The sequence below is a fragment of the Podarcis bocagei genome, assembly GCF_964188305.1.
Source record: "Podarcis bocagei genome assembly, chromosome: 10".
Taxonomy (NCBI): Eukaryota; Metazoa; Chordata; class Lepidosauria; order Squamata; family Lacertidae; genus Podarcis; species Podarcis bocagei.
In genome coordinates, this window is record NC_138135.1 from 9,283,762 (window position 1) to 9,297,693 (window position 13,932).

Consider the following 13,932-nt stretch of genomic DNA (forward strand, 5'->3'; position numbering starts at 1 on the left):
GAACTGCGGCATTTTTACAAGAGATAGAGGCAGTCCCACCTTCAAGTACAAGAAGGTTGAAATCTGCTTATGCAACATTTGATAACTTAGCAAGCATTTCCCTCATGCTCTTCAGATGTTAGGACAAAACAAAGGAAGACATTGAGGGCATTAAAACACTTGGGACCTCAGTCAGTTTGAAAGAAGAGAAAACTCTCCACATTCTAAACTTTATTTCAGAAAGACATGCAAAAGACTTTGTGCACAGAATGCAAACCTGAACAGTGTCATCAAGGACAGTTTTCAACATTTAAGACTCCTGAAAACCTGAACATTTCCCCCCCTACAACAGCTGCATCATGCACAATTACAGTGCTTGGTGAACGCAAGTTACATCATAGGCGGCATCACAGAGCACATACTCACATGTAAGATGGCATCTGCAATGCTCATTTAATTCCTATGGTCCAGACACACAGAGACTTGGGTCTACAAGGTGCCAGCTTGTAAATTACAGTGGTACCTCAGGTTAAGTACTTAATTCGTTCCAGAGGTCCATTCTTAACCTGAAACTGTTATTAACCTGAAGCACCACTTTAGCTAATGGGGCTTCCTGCTGCCACGGCGCCGGAGCACAATTTCTGTTCTTATCCTGAAGCAAAGTTCTTAACCCGAGGTAGTATTTCTGGGTTAGCGAAGTCTGTAACCTGAAGCATATGTAACCCGAGGTACCACTGTACATGTGATTCCACAGAATTCCAGTATTGTATTTGGGAGTGTTCTAAGGGAAGCACTGCTTGAATGTCTTGATTTGCTCATACTCTACGCTTCATTACCTTGCGTATTCCATTTACCCCAGTGCAAAACAAGGATTGCCTGTACTTATACAAAAAAAAGCCCAGTATGCATCATTTTGGCCAGAACTTCCCATTGGTCCACCTGCCAATGAAGGCATAGGTGGCAAATATCCAAGTACTACAGATAGCTCCTTTCCCTAGACCAATAACCAAGCGCCTCAAGCCCAAAGATAAACATAGCATCAAAGCAAGCCTATTAGCATATATCAAATCATGTGAACAAACATATGTGAGCTTATTCGTTCAGCAACTATCACTTAGTCTTGGGATTATCCTGACTACCAAGAATGTGACATTATCACATGGTTAAGTTTCCGTGTCTCCAACCAGCGGAATGGTGGCAGATAAGTTCACAACCTAAAGGCACCAAAGTCATAGCAAAAGGTGATCAATGGCTATGCTCTGCCACTACAGTTGGAGGCAGCAATGCTTCTGAATAGCAGTTGCTGGGAACCGCAGGAGGCAAAAGTGGTCTTGTGCTTGAATCCTGCTTGCTGGTTTCCCACAGGCATCTGGTTGGCCACTGTGAGAACAGGATTCTGGACTAGATGGGCCACTGGCCTGATTCAGCAAGCTCTTCTTACATTTGAGAGCCAGTGTGGTGTAGTGGTTAAGAGCGGTGGACTCGTAATCTGGTGAACCGGGTTCGCTTCCCCGCTCCTCCACATGCAGCTGCTGGGTGACCTTGGGCCAGTCACACTTCTGTGAAGTCTCTCAGCCCCACTCACCTCACAGAGTGTTTGTTGTGGGGGAGGAAGGGAAAGGAGATTGTGAGCCGCTTTGAGACTCCTTCGGGCAGTGATAAAGCGGGATATCAAATCCAAACTCTTCTCTTCTTTGTAGGTATTCCTAAAGATTGCAGAGGGAAGGATTCACCACAAGGATGCTGGGGGTTTTTAAAGGCATCTCTGTGCCTTATATAGCTCAACCCTTCATCTTCACTATTATTTAAAAACTAGTAAAATCCTGCTCTCTTACACTGGAGTCCTGTCACTGGTCCACAAGGAAAGGCAGATGTGAAAATTCCAAAGATGTATACACATCTAAAGTTCTTACCTGCAAGACATCCTGAATCTTTACCCACACATCCGCCATGTCATATAACTTGATATCGCCATCATACTGACTGAAGGGAGAAGCCACAGTCTGCTGAAGATGTCCCAGGACAACAGCATGAGCAGCAGCAACAGCATTGAACTTTTCAAACAGAAGCTCCAGAAGCTCCAGAAGTAATCTAAAGATCATTTAGAGGGATGAGAAAAAACATATAATTCGTCACTTAATACTGTTCACATTTCAAGGGCCCTAAATAAAGAAAGCAGCATTACGGAAGTCCTGCCATGACCCCCAACTCCAAGCAGTGACCTGGGCATTGACACAAGATGGTGAAAAGCCAACCAAAAACAAGATGGAATTTTTAATGGAGATATTCAGTGAAATTTTCTCTTTGGGTTTTTCATGTAACGCTTGAATGCACATGCTCATTAAACTTGAAGCCCTTAGCATTAGATGGAGCCAACTGCATTGGAGAGCCTGACAACTTGTGATGGAGTCAGTTTATGAGGCACAATGCACACTTCCAGCTCCTAGACCAGAGTCAGAAAAAATAGGCACATGCACCAAACACAGACCATCCCTGGCCATCATTGATTAAGGATGTCAAAAAACAATGAATCGCATCAGTTATTTTAATAGCCAATTTCTCCTCTGCTGGCTCATCTTGGAAGTTCTAGGTGTTTGCTAATAGACTTCAGCTGAAGGAAATGAGAAGCTGTGCACGCTGCTAAAATGCAGTTTCTGTAGTATGGAGAAATTCTGAAGCCAGACTTTTTCTTCCTTTCCACTCCACCCACCCAGACAAAACTGGAAGAGTGTGTGTGTGTGTGTGTGTGTGTGTGTGTGTGTGTACACGATATGCAATGTTTCTTTTCTGATCAAATCTAAATTTACTTTGCTACTTAAGGAATATAACAGAAATGAATATAGTCGCCTTACTACACAGCTGTCTAATCATCCTGTCACATTATGTATAATTTGGCATACAAAAATGCACTCTTTGGTATATTTATGAACATTTCAAGTACATAAATGTCTTGAGTTCTTCCAACAGACTTCAGAGAACTGAAGGTCTGCACAGACCAAAATAAGCTTCTCTGCTCTTTCACATGTGTGTACATTTTCAAGCACAGATTAATTTATTTTGCATGCTGCAGAAGATGGAAGAATCTAAAAACCAGCAAGAGGATTTGAGAGTCATACATGCTCATAGTATATGGGAATTTTAGTTGCCTAACTTTAGATTGTTGCCAAACTTTAGATTGTTGTATATAATTATTAGAAAGCAATTTGAAGGGCTAACAGGCAGCTAACAACAAATTTTAACACCTTGCCTTATGGAGCATTTCATTCATCATTCTTAAAGAGAGAGTAGCTCATAAGTGTATGTATGTGTTTTCTTATGCCATGGACATTTTGAAACTGAGTTTTTAAGTATTAATTATTTGATGTATGTAATTATGAATCCATCTACTTCAAACTATCTGTGCTTATTTATATCGTCTGAAGACTAATTCAATAAACCAGATTCAAAACTTAGTTTTCCACTTTCTGTCCAACTTCCCATTTTTCATTAAAAAAGTCCTCTCACACACGCAAAAAAACTCATCCCACCCTCCCACCCAAATAAAACATTTCCACACCTTCATGTACACAGTTCTATGCATAACTTATTGTTGCTTCATACCATCTCAAAGCATTTTTAAATAACAGGAAAAGTTGGTCAAATGCAATAAATGTTGTGCTTCAGGTTTATGAAGAGAGTTCAGTGTTTGAAAGTACGTATCGTTCTTAGACTGGAACTGAAGAAATCCCATTTGCACTTTTATATGGTATCTCCATAGAAACATCTGGGGAGGAGCCTTAAAACCAAACCTGCAAATTCAAAAAACCTCAAGCCTCATCAACTGTACCAATTACCAAGATATCCTATTATACATCAGGTGCTTATTGCTAGATTCTAATCAAAATGGCTCTCTCATTAACTGTCCCTATGCCTTTTTAATGGTCCAGTTATTGTAACTAATGTACCATGACAAAACCCGTAACTGTTCTATGGCCAAGGCAGCAACTTGCCACACTGAAAATTCAACATTACTTAGAAAACAGAAAATTTCCAGTGTCTGTTGCTGCTTACATTGTTAGATGGACAGATGCAGCTGCAAGGTAACAGAAATGGTTTTGATATCAACGGCGTGCCAGACACCTGGCTTCAATATTATTGTGGCTAACCGTATAGAGAGTGAATTGTGGGCATAAAGAAGAATTGCATCCAACATTAGTTCAGATGTTTCAATGCACAATTGTTTAGAGGTACATAAATCACATCAAATTTCCCAGTAGTGATGTATGGAAGTGAAAGCTGGACTATAAAGAAGGCTGATCGCCGAAGAATTGATGCTTTTGAATTATGGTGCTGGAGGAGACTCTTGAGAGTCCCATGGACTGCAAGAAGATCAAACCTCTCCATTCTGCAGGAAATCAGCCCTGAGTGATCACTGGAAGGACAGATCATGAAGCTGAGGCTCCAATACTTTGGTCACCTCATGAGAAGAGAAGACTCCCTGGAAAACCCCGATGTTGGGAAAGATGGAGGGCACAAGGAGAAGGGGACGACAGAGGACGAGATGGTTGGACAGTGTTCTGGAAGCTACCAGCATGAGTTTGGCCAAACTGCGGGAGGCAGTGGAAGACAGAAGTGCCTGGCATGCTCTGGTCCATGGGGTCACGAAGAGTCGGACACGACTAAACGACTAAACAACTAAACAACTACAAATCACATAGGACTTTATTTTAATTGGCTGTAGTAAGAAGAAGACAATTTGAGCAATCTGAACTGTAACTTTTCCTTGCAAGGAACAGCTCCAAATATTGTTTTGATTTACCAGCACAGCAGCCCTGCACTACCAGCCTCCTGCCTTCTCCCTCTGTTTGGTCCACTTTTGCTCAACTGAATTCCAGAAAATTACTTAACGCTGATGAGATACCTCAACTCATTTTCAGCCTGCAAATACAACAGGCCTTCTAATGTCACATTAGACCCTTGTTACATTTGTAAGTGCTGCTCAAGTGTCACACCCCGATGCCATAAGCTTGTGTTGCCAGAACATTTATTACTCCAGACTTTAGAGTATAAATCCTGCAACTCTGAACTACGGCCAAGCTTATTATTGTTATTGTTCTCACTTTATGCCAACACTCTCCATAGTGAAATGTCCCTAAACCTCGTGGCTTAATTTTGCAGTCCCTTTTCTCTGGACCTTCTGTAAATCTGTTATTCCATTTTTGAGACAAGGTGACCGAAGACCAAATACAGTTGCGGTGCAGAAGGGAACAAAAGGCTGCTGTAAAAAGCAGCATTTCCTTCTCTTTTGCCTACCCAGTGGCACTTGTTTGTTTCTTTTAAGGACGAGTGACCTCCACAGCACATCTGCCTACACTGACAAAGGTCCACTTGGGCAGTTTGACAGTCCAAGTTCATAGCATCACCACAAAAACACAGTAAATATGTCGACAGAAAGTGACACAGGCCCCGAGGCCGCTCATGTTTGGGCAGTAAGGGGGCATTGCATGATGCAATATGACTGCTGATAGTTGAACGAGGTCACCAATGGTGATTCACGCACGCTGCATTCATCAACATGCTTTTCTGGATCAGGCTAACCTTCCTCAGTAAAAGTTGGAAAAGGGCACATAACTCAAATTGACAAAGTAACAAAAAGTTGACACAGGTTGCAAAGGATTTGGTTGATGCATCTGGATAATGGTTACCCTTTGAGCACAGGGTGGAACAACTGTCCCTATTTAAAATGATGACCCTCTCAGGACTAAACTCAGGTCCCCACAGAGTAGGGGACATGAGCAACTTGTGTACTTTCCAACCCCTTCAAACTCAGAAAGTCATCCAACCTCTCCAGGTTGCAAGGAACTAAATTATGGGGCCATCATAGGGCACCCTGAACACTGCTTCTTCACACACTACATCCCCCCCACCAGATATATTCCTGAGATTTTTAAAACTGTGCATCCTTAAAAATGTGAATGTATACATATCTCTCACACATCTACAGAGCCTTTCCCATGAAATGTACATCCTGTAACTCTAAAACACAATATTGAAACTTAAAAAAACTTCTTTATAAACATTAATTTTGCTAAGGGTGGGGTCAATCTTTTGAACCTTGTCAGCAAAAGCCCTGCACAAGGGCATCCACTTGCACAATGGGGCTTTCCCCAATACCCCCCCAGCACCCCTCCCCAAAATTGATAAATTTCTAAGGCAGAACAATGTCTTTGAGTAACTTCAGAAATTAATCAGCAGCCACAGTGAATTTTGCAAATTCTACACTTTTTCTGAAAGTTATTTAAATATGAGTCAACACCAAAGTCCATATGGTATAAATATATTTGGAAAGTCAAAATTGATCTTATGGCTAATGGAGATGGATTGTTTTAATAACTGTTCTTAATAAGTATATGGTACTGTGAAATATCTAAAGATATTACATTTGAAATTGCTTTTATTTCCTTTTTTTCTTTGCATTTTGGCTTCTCACTTTTGTATGCAAGAAAACCTCTACATCGTTCTTAACTGGTAGAGGAGCAGAGGCGTGCAGCTGATTTTCAACCATGTAAACTTTATAAACTACTGTCCCTTCACACTGAAAGCAAATAAAAAGGGAAGCTGGCCTCATAAAATGGTTTTAACACTTGCTAATGAGAACAATGAAAACCAAAGGTGAACTTACTTCCCGAAACCTAAAGTGACATAAGCAATATAGATCCGATGGGACTGGACTTCAGACACAGAATTAGAGAACAGAAATGATCCAATTAAAAAGCATTCCATGCACATGCCCTACCACTATGGATTACATATTCCCTCAGTGCCCGTCTTCTTACACCCAACCAGACTGTATACTGCCCAAATGTGTTGAAAGAAGTTAGACAAACACCCACCTACTAGTCTCGTACTGCAGAATGGGAGAAGACCATTGCTATTTAAAAGTCCACAAACACATCACAATAGGAGCTCATGCTCTATCTACTGAGGGGGCAGACAGGCTTGCTGCCAGAGGAAGGAGAGAAAAGGTGTTTCCCAACCATCAGCACAGACGGCCAAGACTGAGCCCGATGTTCAGGGTGATAGACTATATGGGACTGGCTGAAATGACAGGCAGAATCCGTGACCAGGGGAAAGAGACGGCGGAAGAAGATTGGAAGAAATTCAAAGATTATCTTAAGAAACATTGTAAAATTAATGAGTGCTAAAATGTCGAGATTTTTGGGAAAAAAGGGGACTACAGCTGTAAAAGATTAAGTAAAAGAAAAGAATAAGGGGAAAATTTGATAAAACCAAGTGTTAGGATTTGCTGAAATAATTTTGGAAATTGGGATGTAGAAAGGGGAGGTATGGGGAAGTCGGTGAAGTAAGGTTTATGAAATTATACATGAAATTATACATGTTATGTTTGTGTGTTTGTTTGTTTGTATTTTGTATTGTTTGTGTATATAAAAACTGTGAAAAACCAATAAAAATTTTATATAAAAAAAAAGAATGAGCCCGATGTTCAGAACCATGTACTCTTACCATCAGAGGGGTCTGCCACTACATCAGCATTTGCCCTACTAAGGTCGAGTTCACAAACCAAACAGCATTTTCCCTCCACATCTCTATGAAGGGAAAGTAAACTGCTGTAGCAGGAATAGGTCAGTAACATCCTTAAATGCCCTGGCCCCAGGGCAGTATGGCAAATTGTTTTTACAACCTTCTCAGGGGCAAAAGGTTGGTCATATCTGGAAGCCTACCAGAAAGGTTTGGTGGGTACCAAAAAGTTACTATACTGACCAGGCTGAAATACCATTAAGTACCCTTTTCACTGGAGCAAACCGAGCAGTGCTAACAAGCTGCCTGGATTTCAGCTCAGCAAGGTGATAAGACCCCTTTGGGTCTGTCACATTTTATTAGTCATTTTATTAGGCACCAATAATAATTTTATGGTTTTAAGTACAGTAGCAGAAAGCCAGACAGACAATGTGCTCACTGACTATCAAAGACCTAGAGGCATTACACGGGGCGCTGGTTCACTGATGATCTAAAACTCAAACCCTGCCAAGTCTTGAGGTCATTAGCCACAAGGGCCAAAAACCCAAACCCCTTGTTAAAAAATTCAAGGAGGGTGTTAGTTCACCCTGCTCAAGTTTTAACTTATCGAGTTTGAAACATTAACATATCAAATTCAGCTTTCACTGGTGAAACAAAAAACCCTTAGTGTAAACTTGACACAACTGAGCTTTGATTCCAAGAGCAATTACTCTGCTTCTATTTGATGCAGTGATGCCTGCCCTAGAGATCTCTCTCTTGGCTCACAAACCTTGTCTCTTGCTGGAAACTCCTTCCAGTAGGATCAGAATTCCTCACTAGGACATAATCCTTTCATATAGGAATTCCCACTTTTATATCTTTTTCCAACCCTGCCCCTTCTAAACACATAGCTTACTCACATAATGCTAATAGGGTCCCAGGAGATCCCTATAGGTCAGATACCTACATGACCTCACTGCAGATACTTTTCCTTAACCATTCATAGGTGAGTCAAGGATGAGTGAGGCATTACTGAGTACCTTGACTGTCACCCTCTGTTTGAGCATATAAGGATTAAACATATCTGGCCCTCCCTCCTGTTGATTGATTGTCTTGGAGGCCAACGAAATACTGCCCCATTTGTCATGAGATTTTTGCTCTGTTAGGTGCTGATCTTTCACATTTTTAAAGCTTTTTTATCTAGCCGTGTTATCAAGTTTTTTTGTGGGCCCAAACTAGTAAGATATCAATTGCTAAAACATATGCATACACTAAATATTCTGATTGTTTAAAGTTCTAAATAACTTTTCTCAAAACTGTTTTCTCACATGGTTCCCTATCTTGCATAGAAAACATTAACATAAGGGCAACGTACTTGTCACAGCTGCCTCTTCAAGCCCAAGCAGCTGTCCACTCCCCCCACCCCCACCCCCATGTTAGAACCATGAGACAATATTCTGCTCCAGGACAAAGGAACAGTGCAGCAGTCAGAAGCGTAGATAAATGGCAGGGGGGGGATGTTTAAAAATCAGCACAAAAGCATGCATTTGCAAAGCTCTTGGCTAGCTAACTTTAAACAGCTAAAAAATCTGAGCCTATTAAAGGCTCAAGTATTCAGAGTCAAGTTCCTCCTCTTCAAAATTCGAAGTTGTCAAAAATGTGATATGGGGAAACAAGGCAGTTGCTAAACAGTAAAGAGACTCTCCTTGGCATGTTATGATAACTTAGCCAATTCACACTTCTCTACCAGGCTTTTCTGACTTCATTGTTCTAAGAGGGAGAGGGGAATAACTTCCCCACCTGTGGAGCTTTTGGCTTCTTTCAATCCCAGTATTAATTGAAGCAGTCCTGTTCATCTGAACACCCACAAGTTAAATGTAAAGGGTATGAAAAGGGCAGCCAAAATGATCAAACAGGTGGAAGCACTTTCCCTGTGAGGAAATGCTAAAACATTTGGAGATTTATAAAGGTAAACAGGAGAGCACATCAAAAAAAATGTTTTAAGAATTCTGCATGGAATGGAAAAAGTGGTTACAGATTGTTTTCTTCCACTCATATAATACCAGAGCTTGGGGTCATCCTTTGAAACTTGGTGGGCAATATACTTAGGGCAGACAAAATAAAGTAGTTCATCACACAAAACATAATTAAGATCAGCATAGAGAGTTCCACCACACTCACAGGTGCAGAGAATGGTGACCCAGTAGAAGTTTTATCTGTGCAACTCCCACCCTACAGAAGTGGGTCTATCTTCTTCATTGGAAAAACACCCCGGTCATTTATAGTTAAGGTATTTTGTTTCATGAAACCCACCTCTTCTGAAATCTTATTTATAAACAAAAAAGTGTGGTGATGGACATGAGTGCATATGGCTTTTAAAGAGGATTAGACAAACCCGCGGAGGAGGAAAGGTCTATCTGTGGTTTACTACTCACAATACCCCAATGAAACCTTCACGTTCACAGGCAGTATGCCACCAAAAGCTGGCTGCTTGCAGTGCAGAAACAGCAAAGGGGGATTAGTCTCTTCATGTCCTGCTTGAGGATGCTCAAAGGCACCTGACTGGTCATGATAGGGAGAACGGTGCAGTGGAGCAGGTGCACTTTTGGCATGTTCCAAAAGCTGTGTTCTTTATGCAGCCTATAATGATTCAATGAGCCTTCCAAGTCTGAGAACTGCCCCTCCGCATTGATACATGATTTGGTGACAAGACAGACAGACAACAGAATCAACCCTTGAAAGTACCATCATTGGTACCTAAAGAGGCATTTCTTGAATGAATTGAGACAGCCACCGTTTCAGCATCAACAGCTTCAGGCTACCCATTAACTCAGTCAGCCAGCTCCTCTTCTCTCACACTTTCTGTATAGAAAGCTCTCTCTGCAATATACTAGTTGCCTGTTCTTAAAAGGGGAAGGGAGAAACTGCAGACACTGAAACATTAACAGAAATTATAGACATGACACAATGTGTGAAAAACAACTTGCATTACAGTATGTAATTAACTTAACTTGCATGTCATTTTCATGAACATGGCAGATACCAAACTATGATCAGTTGATGTGTTGCATTATTATTCAAAATATTCTTATTCTGCAATTGTTGTCTTTGAATGTGAAAAAGTAGTGAGTTGAAAAGATGAAATTTGACCTTTTTTCCTTTCAATCACTTACTTTTTCAAATGTTTCTCTCACAATATTGAGAATTAATTACATTTTATTTTAAAGATAGCTAAGATAGCTTGAGGCAATGCTAAAGATATAGAATCTATATGCCCAGTCTACAACCATTCTTTATACAGGACATCATGAAATAATCAGCATAACCATCAATATTAAAATGAGTGGATGTGCAAAACTGGTGTGAATTAACACCAGGAATGCTCTTTATTTTGAAGCCTTCTTTAATGCAATGCTCTTACCTAGGCTGGTTTTCCTGGACTATGTTCTCTCCCCTCTGGTAGCCACTGTCTGCCACCTGAGTGGTAGATCTCTTGACGATTTGCTTCAGCTCCTGCTCCAGGCGATCCTGGATGGCCTTCACAGTCTCTGGAATCTTCCTCAGTTTGGCCAGGCCTTTGATGAGGATGCCCATAAAGATAGAGCTGTTCTCCTCAGGATCCATCTCTAAATCTTCCTTGATCTCCGTCAAGCTAATATCCCTCCCTGGAAAATATGGAGGTGAGGGAATTACTAAAGAGGTGGTTATTACATGCCCAGGGCAGTGGTGCATCTAGGTCTAGATCTCAGGACCAATGTCCAGGGCCCTGCAGCCCAGGCCAGCCCCTCGCCCCATGACTTCCCAGAAAGTAGAAACAGCAAAGTGGCCTGAGCCCAACATCTTTTCATTTTTCTCCTATAACATTATTTTATGGTTGGGGGGGTATGTGCTCATTTTATTTTATTTAAAATACATATTATCCTCTTCTGATAAATGGAGGATGGTGAGACAACTATTTCCTGGAAGGACTCCTATATCTTTTAACATCATCATCATCATTTTTAATTTGTATACGGTCTTTTATCTTACAATACTCAAGTCGGTTTACAAGCTGAAGAAATGTACATCTTACAACAATCTAATGCAATACAAAAATGTGATAATAAAACATAACTTTAAAATCGGCAACCTACATCAAAAAAGTAACATTCAACAATCATTAGAATAGTATTAAATAATAATAACAACATAAAAGTTAAACACAATAAATAATTTCTAAACTATAATCAATAAAACAATGGCAAGCCACAGTACATAAAATAATATAATACAAATTGAGAAGCAGAGACTAGAGGGTGGGACAAGGCAGGTGGAAGGAGGCCTTGCCTGATGGAGTCTCTCCCCTCACAGATGCACAACAGATGCACAACGTGTTAGGAAAAGGGGCACCTATTCAAAAGTTTTCTGCCACCTGATATTCCCTTGCCTCTTTTCCCATCCCACCTGGCAAAATTTACCAACCTAGACAGGTATGTAGGGCACACTAGGGGTTTAATGGCACTCCAGAATTTAGAAAAATCCTCTGGACCATGCATGCATATTCCTGCTTCAATACCAGTTGGTTCAGGGAGCGAAAAAACACTCTTCACTACTTCAAAGCATAAACAAAACAAACCTGAACCAAAAGGTGTTTACAGGGAATTTTAACACCCTAGGAATAGAAAGCATTGACCTCTGCAGATTTATCACCCTCTAACTAATGATTTCTCTAAGTCCTTTCCCAAGTCAATGATTCATCCCATAAAAACAAACTTTCTAATTTGATGTCAGACTAATCTGTATGATGCACCATTCAGGCAAGGCAGCATTAAACCACCCGAGTCCCATCCCACTGCCCAAATCACCACAAAGAATATATCAGCTAAGGAACACCCTCTTGGGTCTTGTTTTTTTATGGTCATGTGAGTGATCAAATTTTGCTACTATTTATCAGTGTATTTCACTAGCTGCCTGCTTTTTACGAGCAGGTAGTAAAATTTTATGCCACACTCTGCATAATTTATGCTTCTCTGTATTATGCCCTGCTTCCACTGCATCTTTTTATCTCAAAGGAGAGAGGTTCATGGGGCCCCACTGGGCTACTTTGAGAGTTCGTGAAACTCCACCTCCAGCAGAATTCCCATTGCTGAACTTTCCCTTGCACCAATTTGCATCTCTAATAAGCAACTAGGTAGGAGCACTGGAAATACTCTCAATTATTTATTGTCTTTTCCCACTTCTACGCAGTACTCTGCCCAATCATATACAAGGACAATCTCTCAAAAATTTTGAATCGTGGAATCAGCTCCATAATATTTACCTTACGCAAAATAGCAAAATGGAGAGGGAAATTCAATGGGGCAAGAACCCTAAATTTCACACACAGAGATTGTTGTGGTCAGAAGTGGTAGTGATCAAGAAAGATATCTTAGGGCTGTGATTATTGTTGTTGTTGTTGTTAATTAAATTTGTATACCACCCTTCATCTGAAGATCACAGGGTGGTCCAGAACATATAAATACAGAGAAAACAAAAGGCATAATAAAACAAAAACAAACCTATATAAAGGGTTGTAGAATAATAATCACCCCAAAGCCTGGTTAGAGAGAAACAATTTTGCCTGGCACCTAAAGATACAAAATGAAGGCAACAGGTGAACCTCCCTGGGGAGAGCATTCCAAAACGAGGAGCCACCAAAGAAAAGGCCCATTCTCGTGTTGTCACCCTCCAAACCTCTTGTTGAGGAGGCACATAAAAATGGGCCTCAGATGATGATTGAAGGGTCTGGGTTGGTTCATCTGGGGAGAGGCGGTCCTTGGGGTATTGGGGTCCTGAGCTGTTTAAGGCCTTATAGCTCAAAACCAGCACTTTGAACTGGAACCAGAAACTAACTGACAGCCAGCGCAGTAGGGCCAAGATCAGTGTAATATGCTCAAACCATCTTGCCCTGGTGAGCCATCTGGCTGCCAAATTCTGCACCTGCTGAAGTTTCTGAACCGTCTTCAGAGGCAGCCCTACGTATAACACATTGCAGTAATCTATATAGAAAGATTATATATAGCTCACTGAACACATCAAATCAATGTGAAGTGGCGAAGAAAAAAGGCAAAATCCATGCAAGGGATTATTAGGAAATCGATTGAAAATGAGCCAGTCAGTATCATCATGTTTTAAGTAAACCTACAATGCTATGCTATACAATGCTGAATCCACATCTGATATACTGGATACAGTGCTGCTCATCCCACTGGTTGGGGGGGGAGGTGTATTGTGGGGCTAGAAAAGGTGTAGAAAGGGACCAACAAAATAATTGGGATGTGGCAGAGTTCTCCACTGTTATTTAAAACATCTTCAAAACGGATGCAACTGGGAACACACACACACACACACTAGGCATGTTCTACTCAGAAATTATGAATTCCACAATTTAAACTAAGGTTCTGTTCATTTCCCCCTCTCCACTACTGGTTCTCCATC

The 13,932-nt window shown here is 40.9% G+C and overlaps 1 protein-coding gene across 2 annotated transcripts in view; it reads right to left on the bottom strand.

The window, feature by feature from the left end:
• EXOC4 (exocyst complex component 4) overlaps positions 1-13,932 on the bottom strand; it is a 353,985-nt gene that overhangs the window by 294,036 nt on the left and 46,017 nt on the right. For both annotated transcript variants that reach the window (XM_081209899.1, XM_081209900.1), the window contains exons 6-7: positions 10,898-11,141; positions 1,893-2,070 (exon numbers count right to left, since the gene is read on the bottom strand). In XM_081209899.1, coding sequence (XP_081066025.1) covers positions 1,893-2,070; positions 10,898-11,141 — 422 coding nt within the window. The remainder of the gene's footprint in view (positions 1-1,892; positions 2,071-10,897; positions 11,142-13,932) is intronic.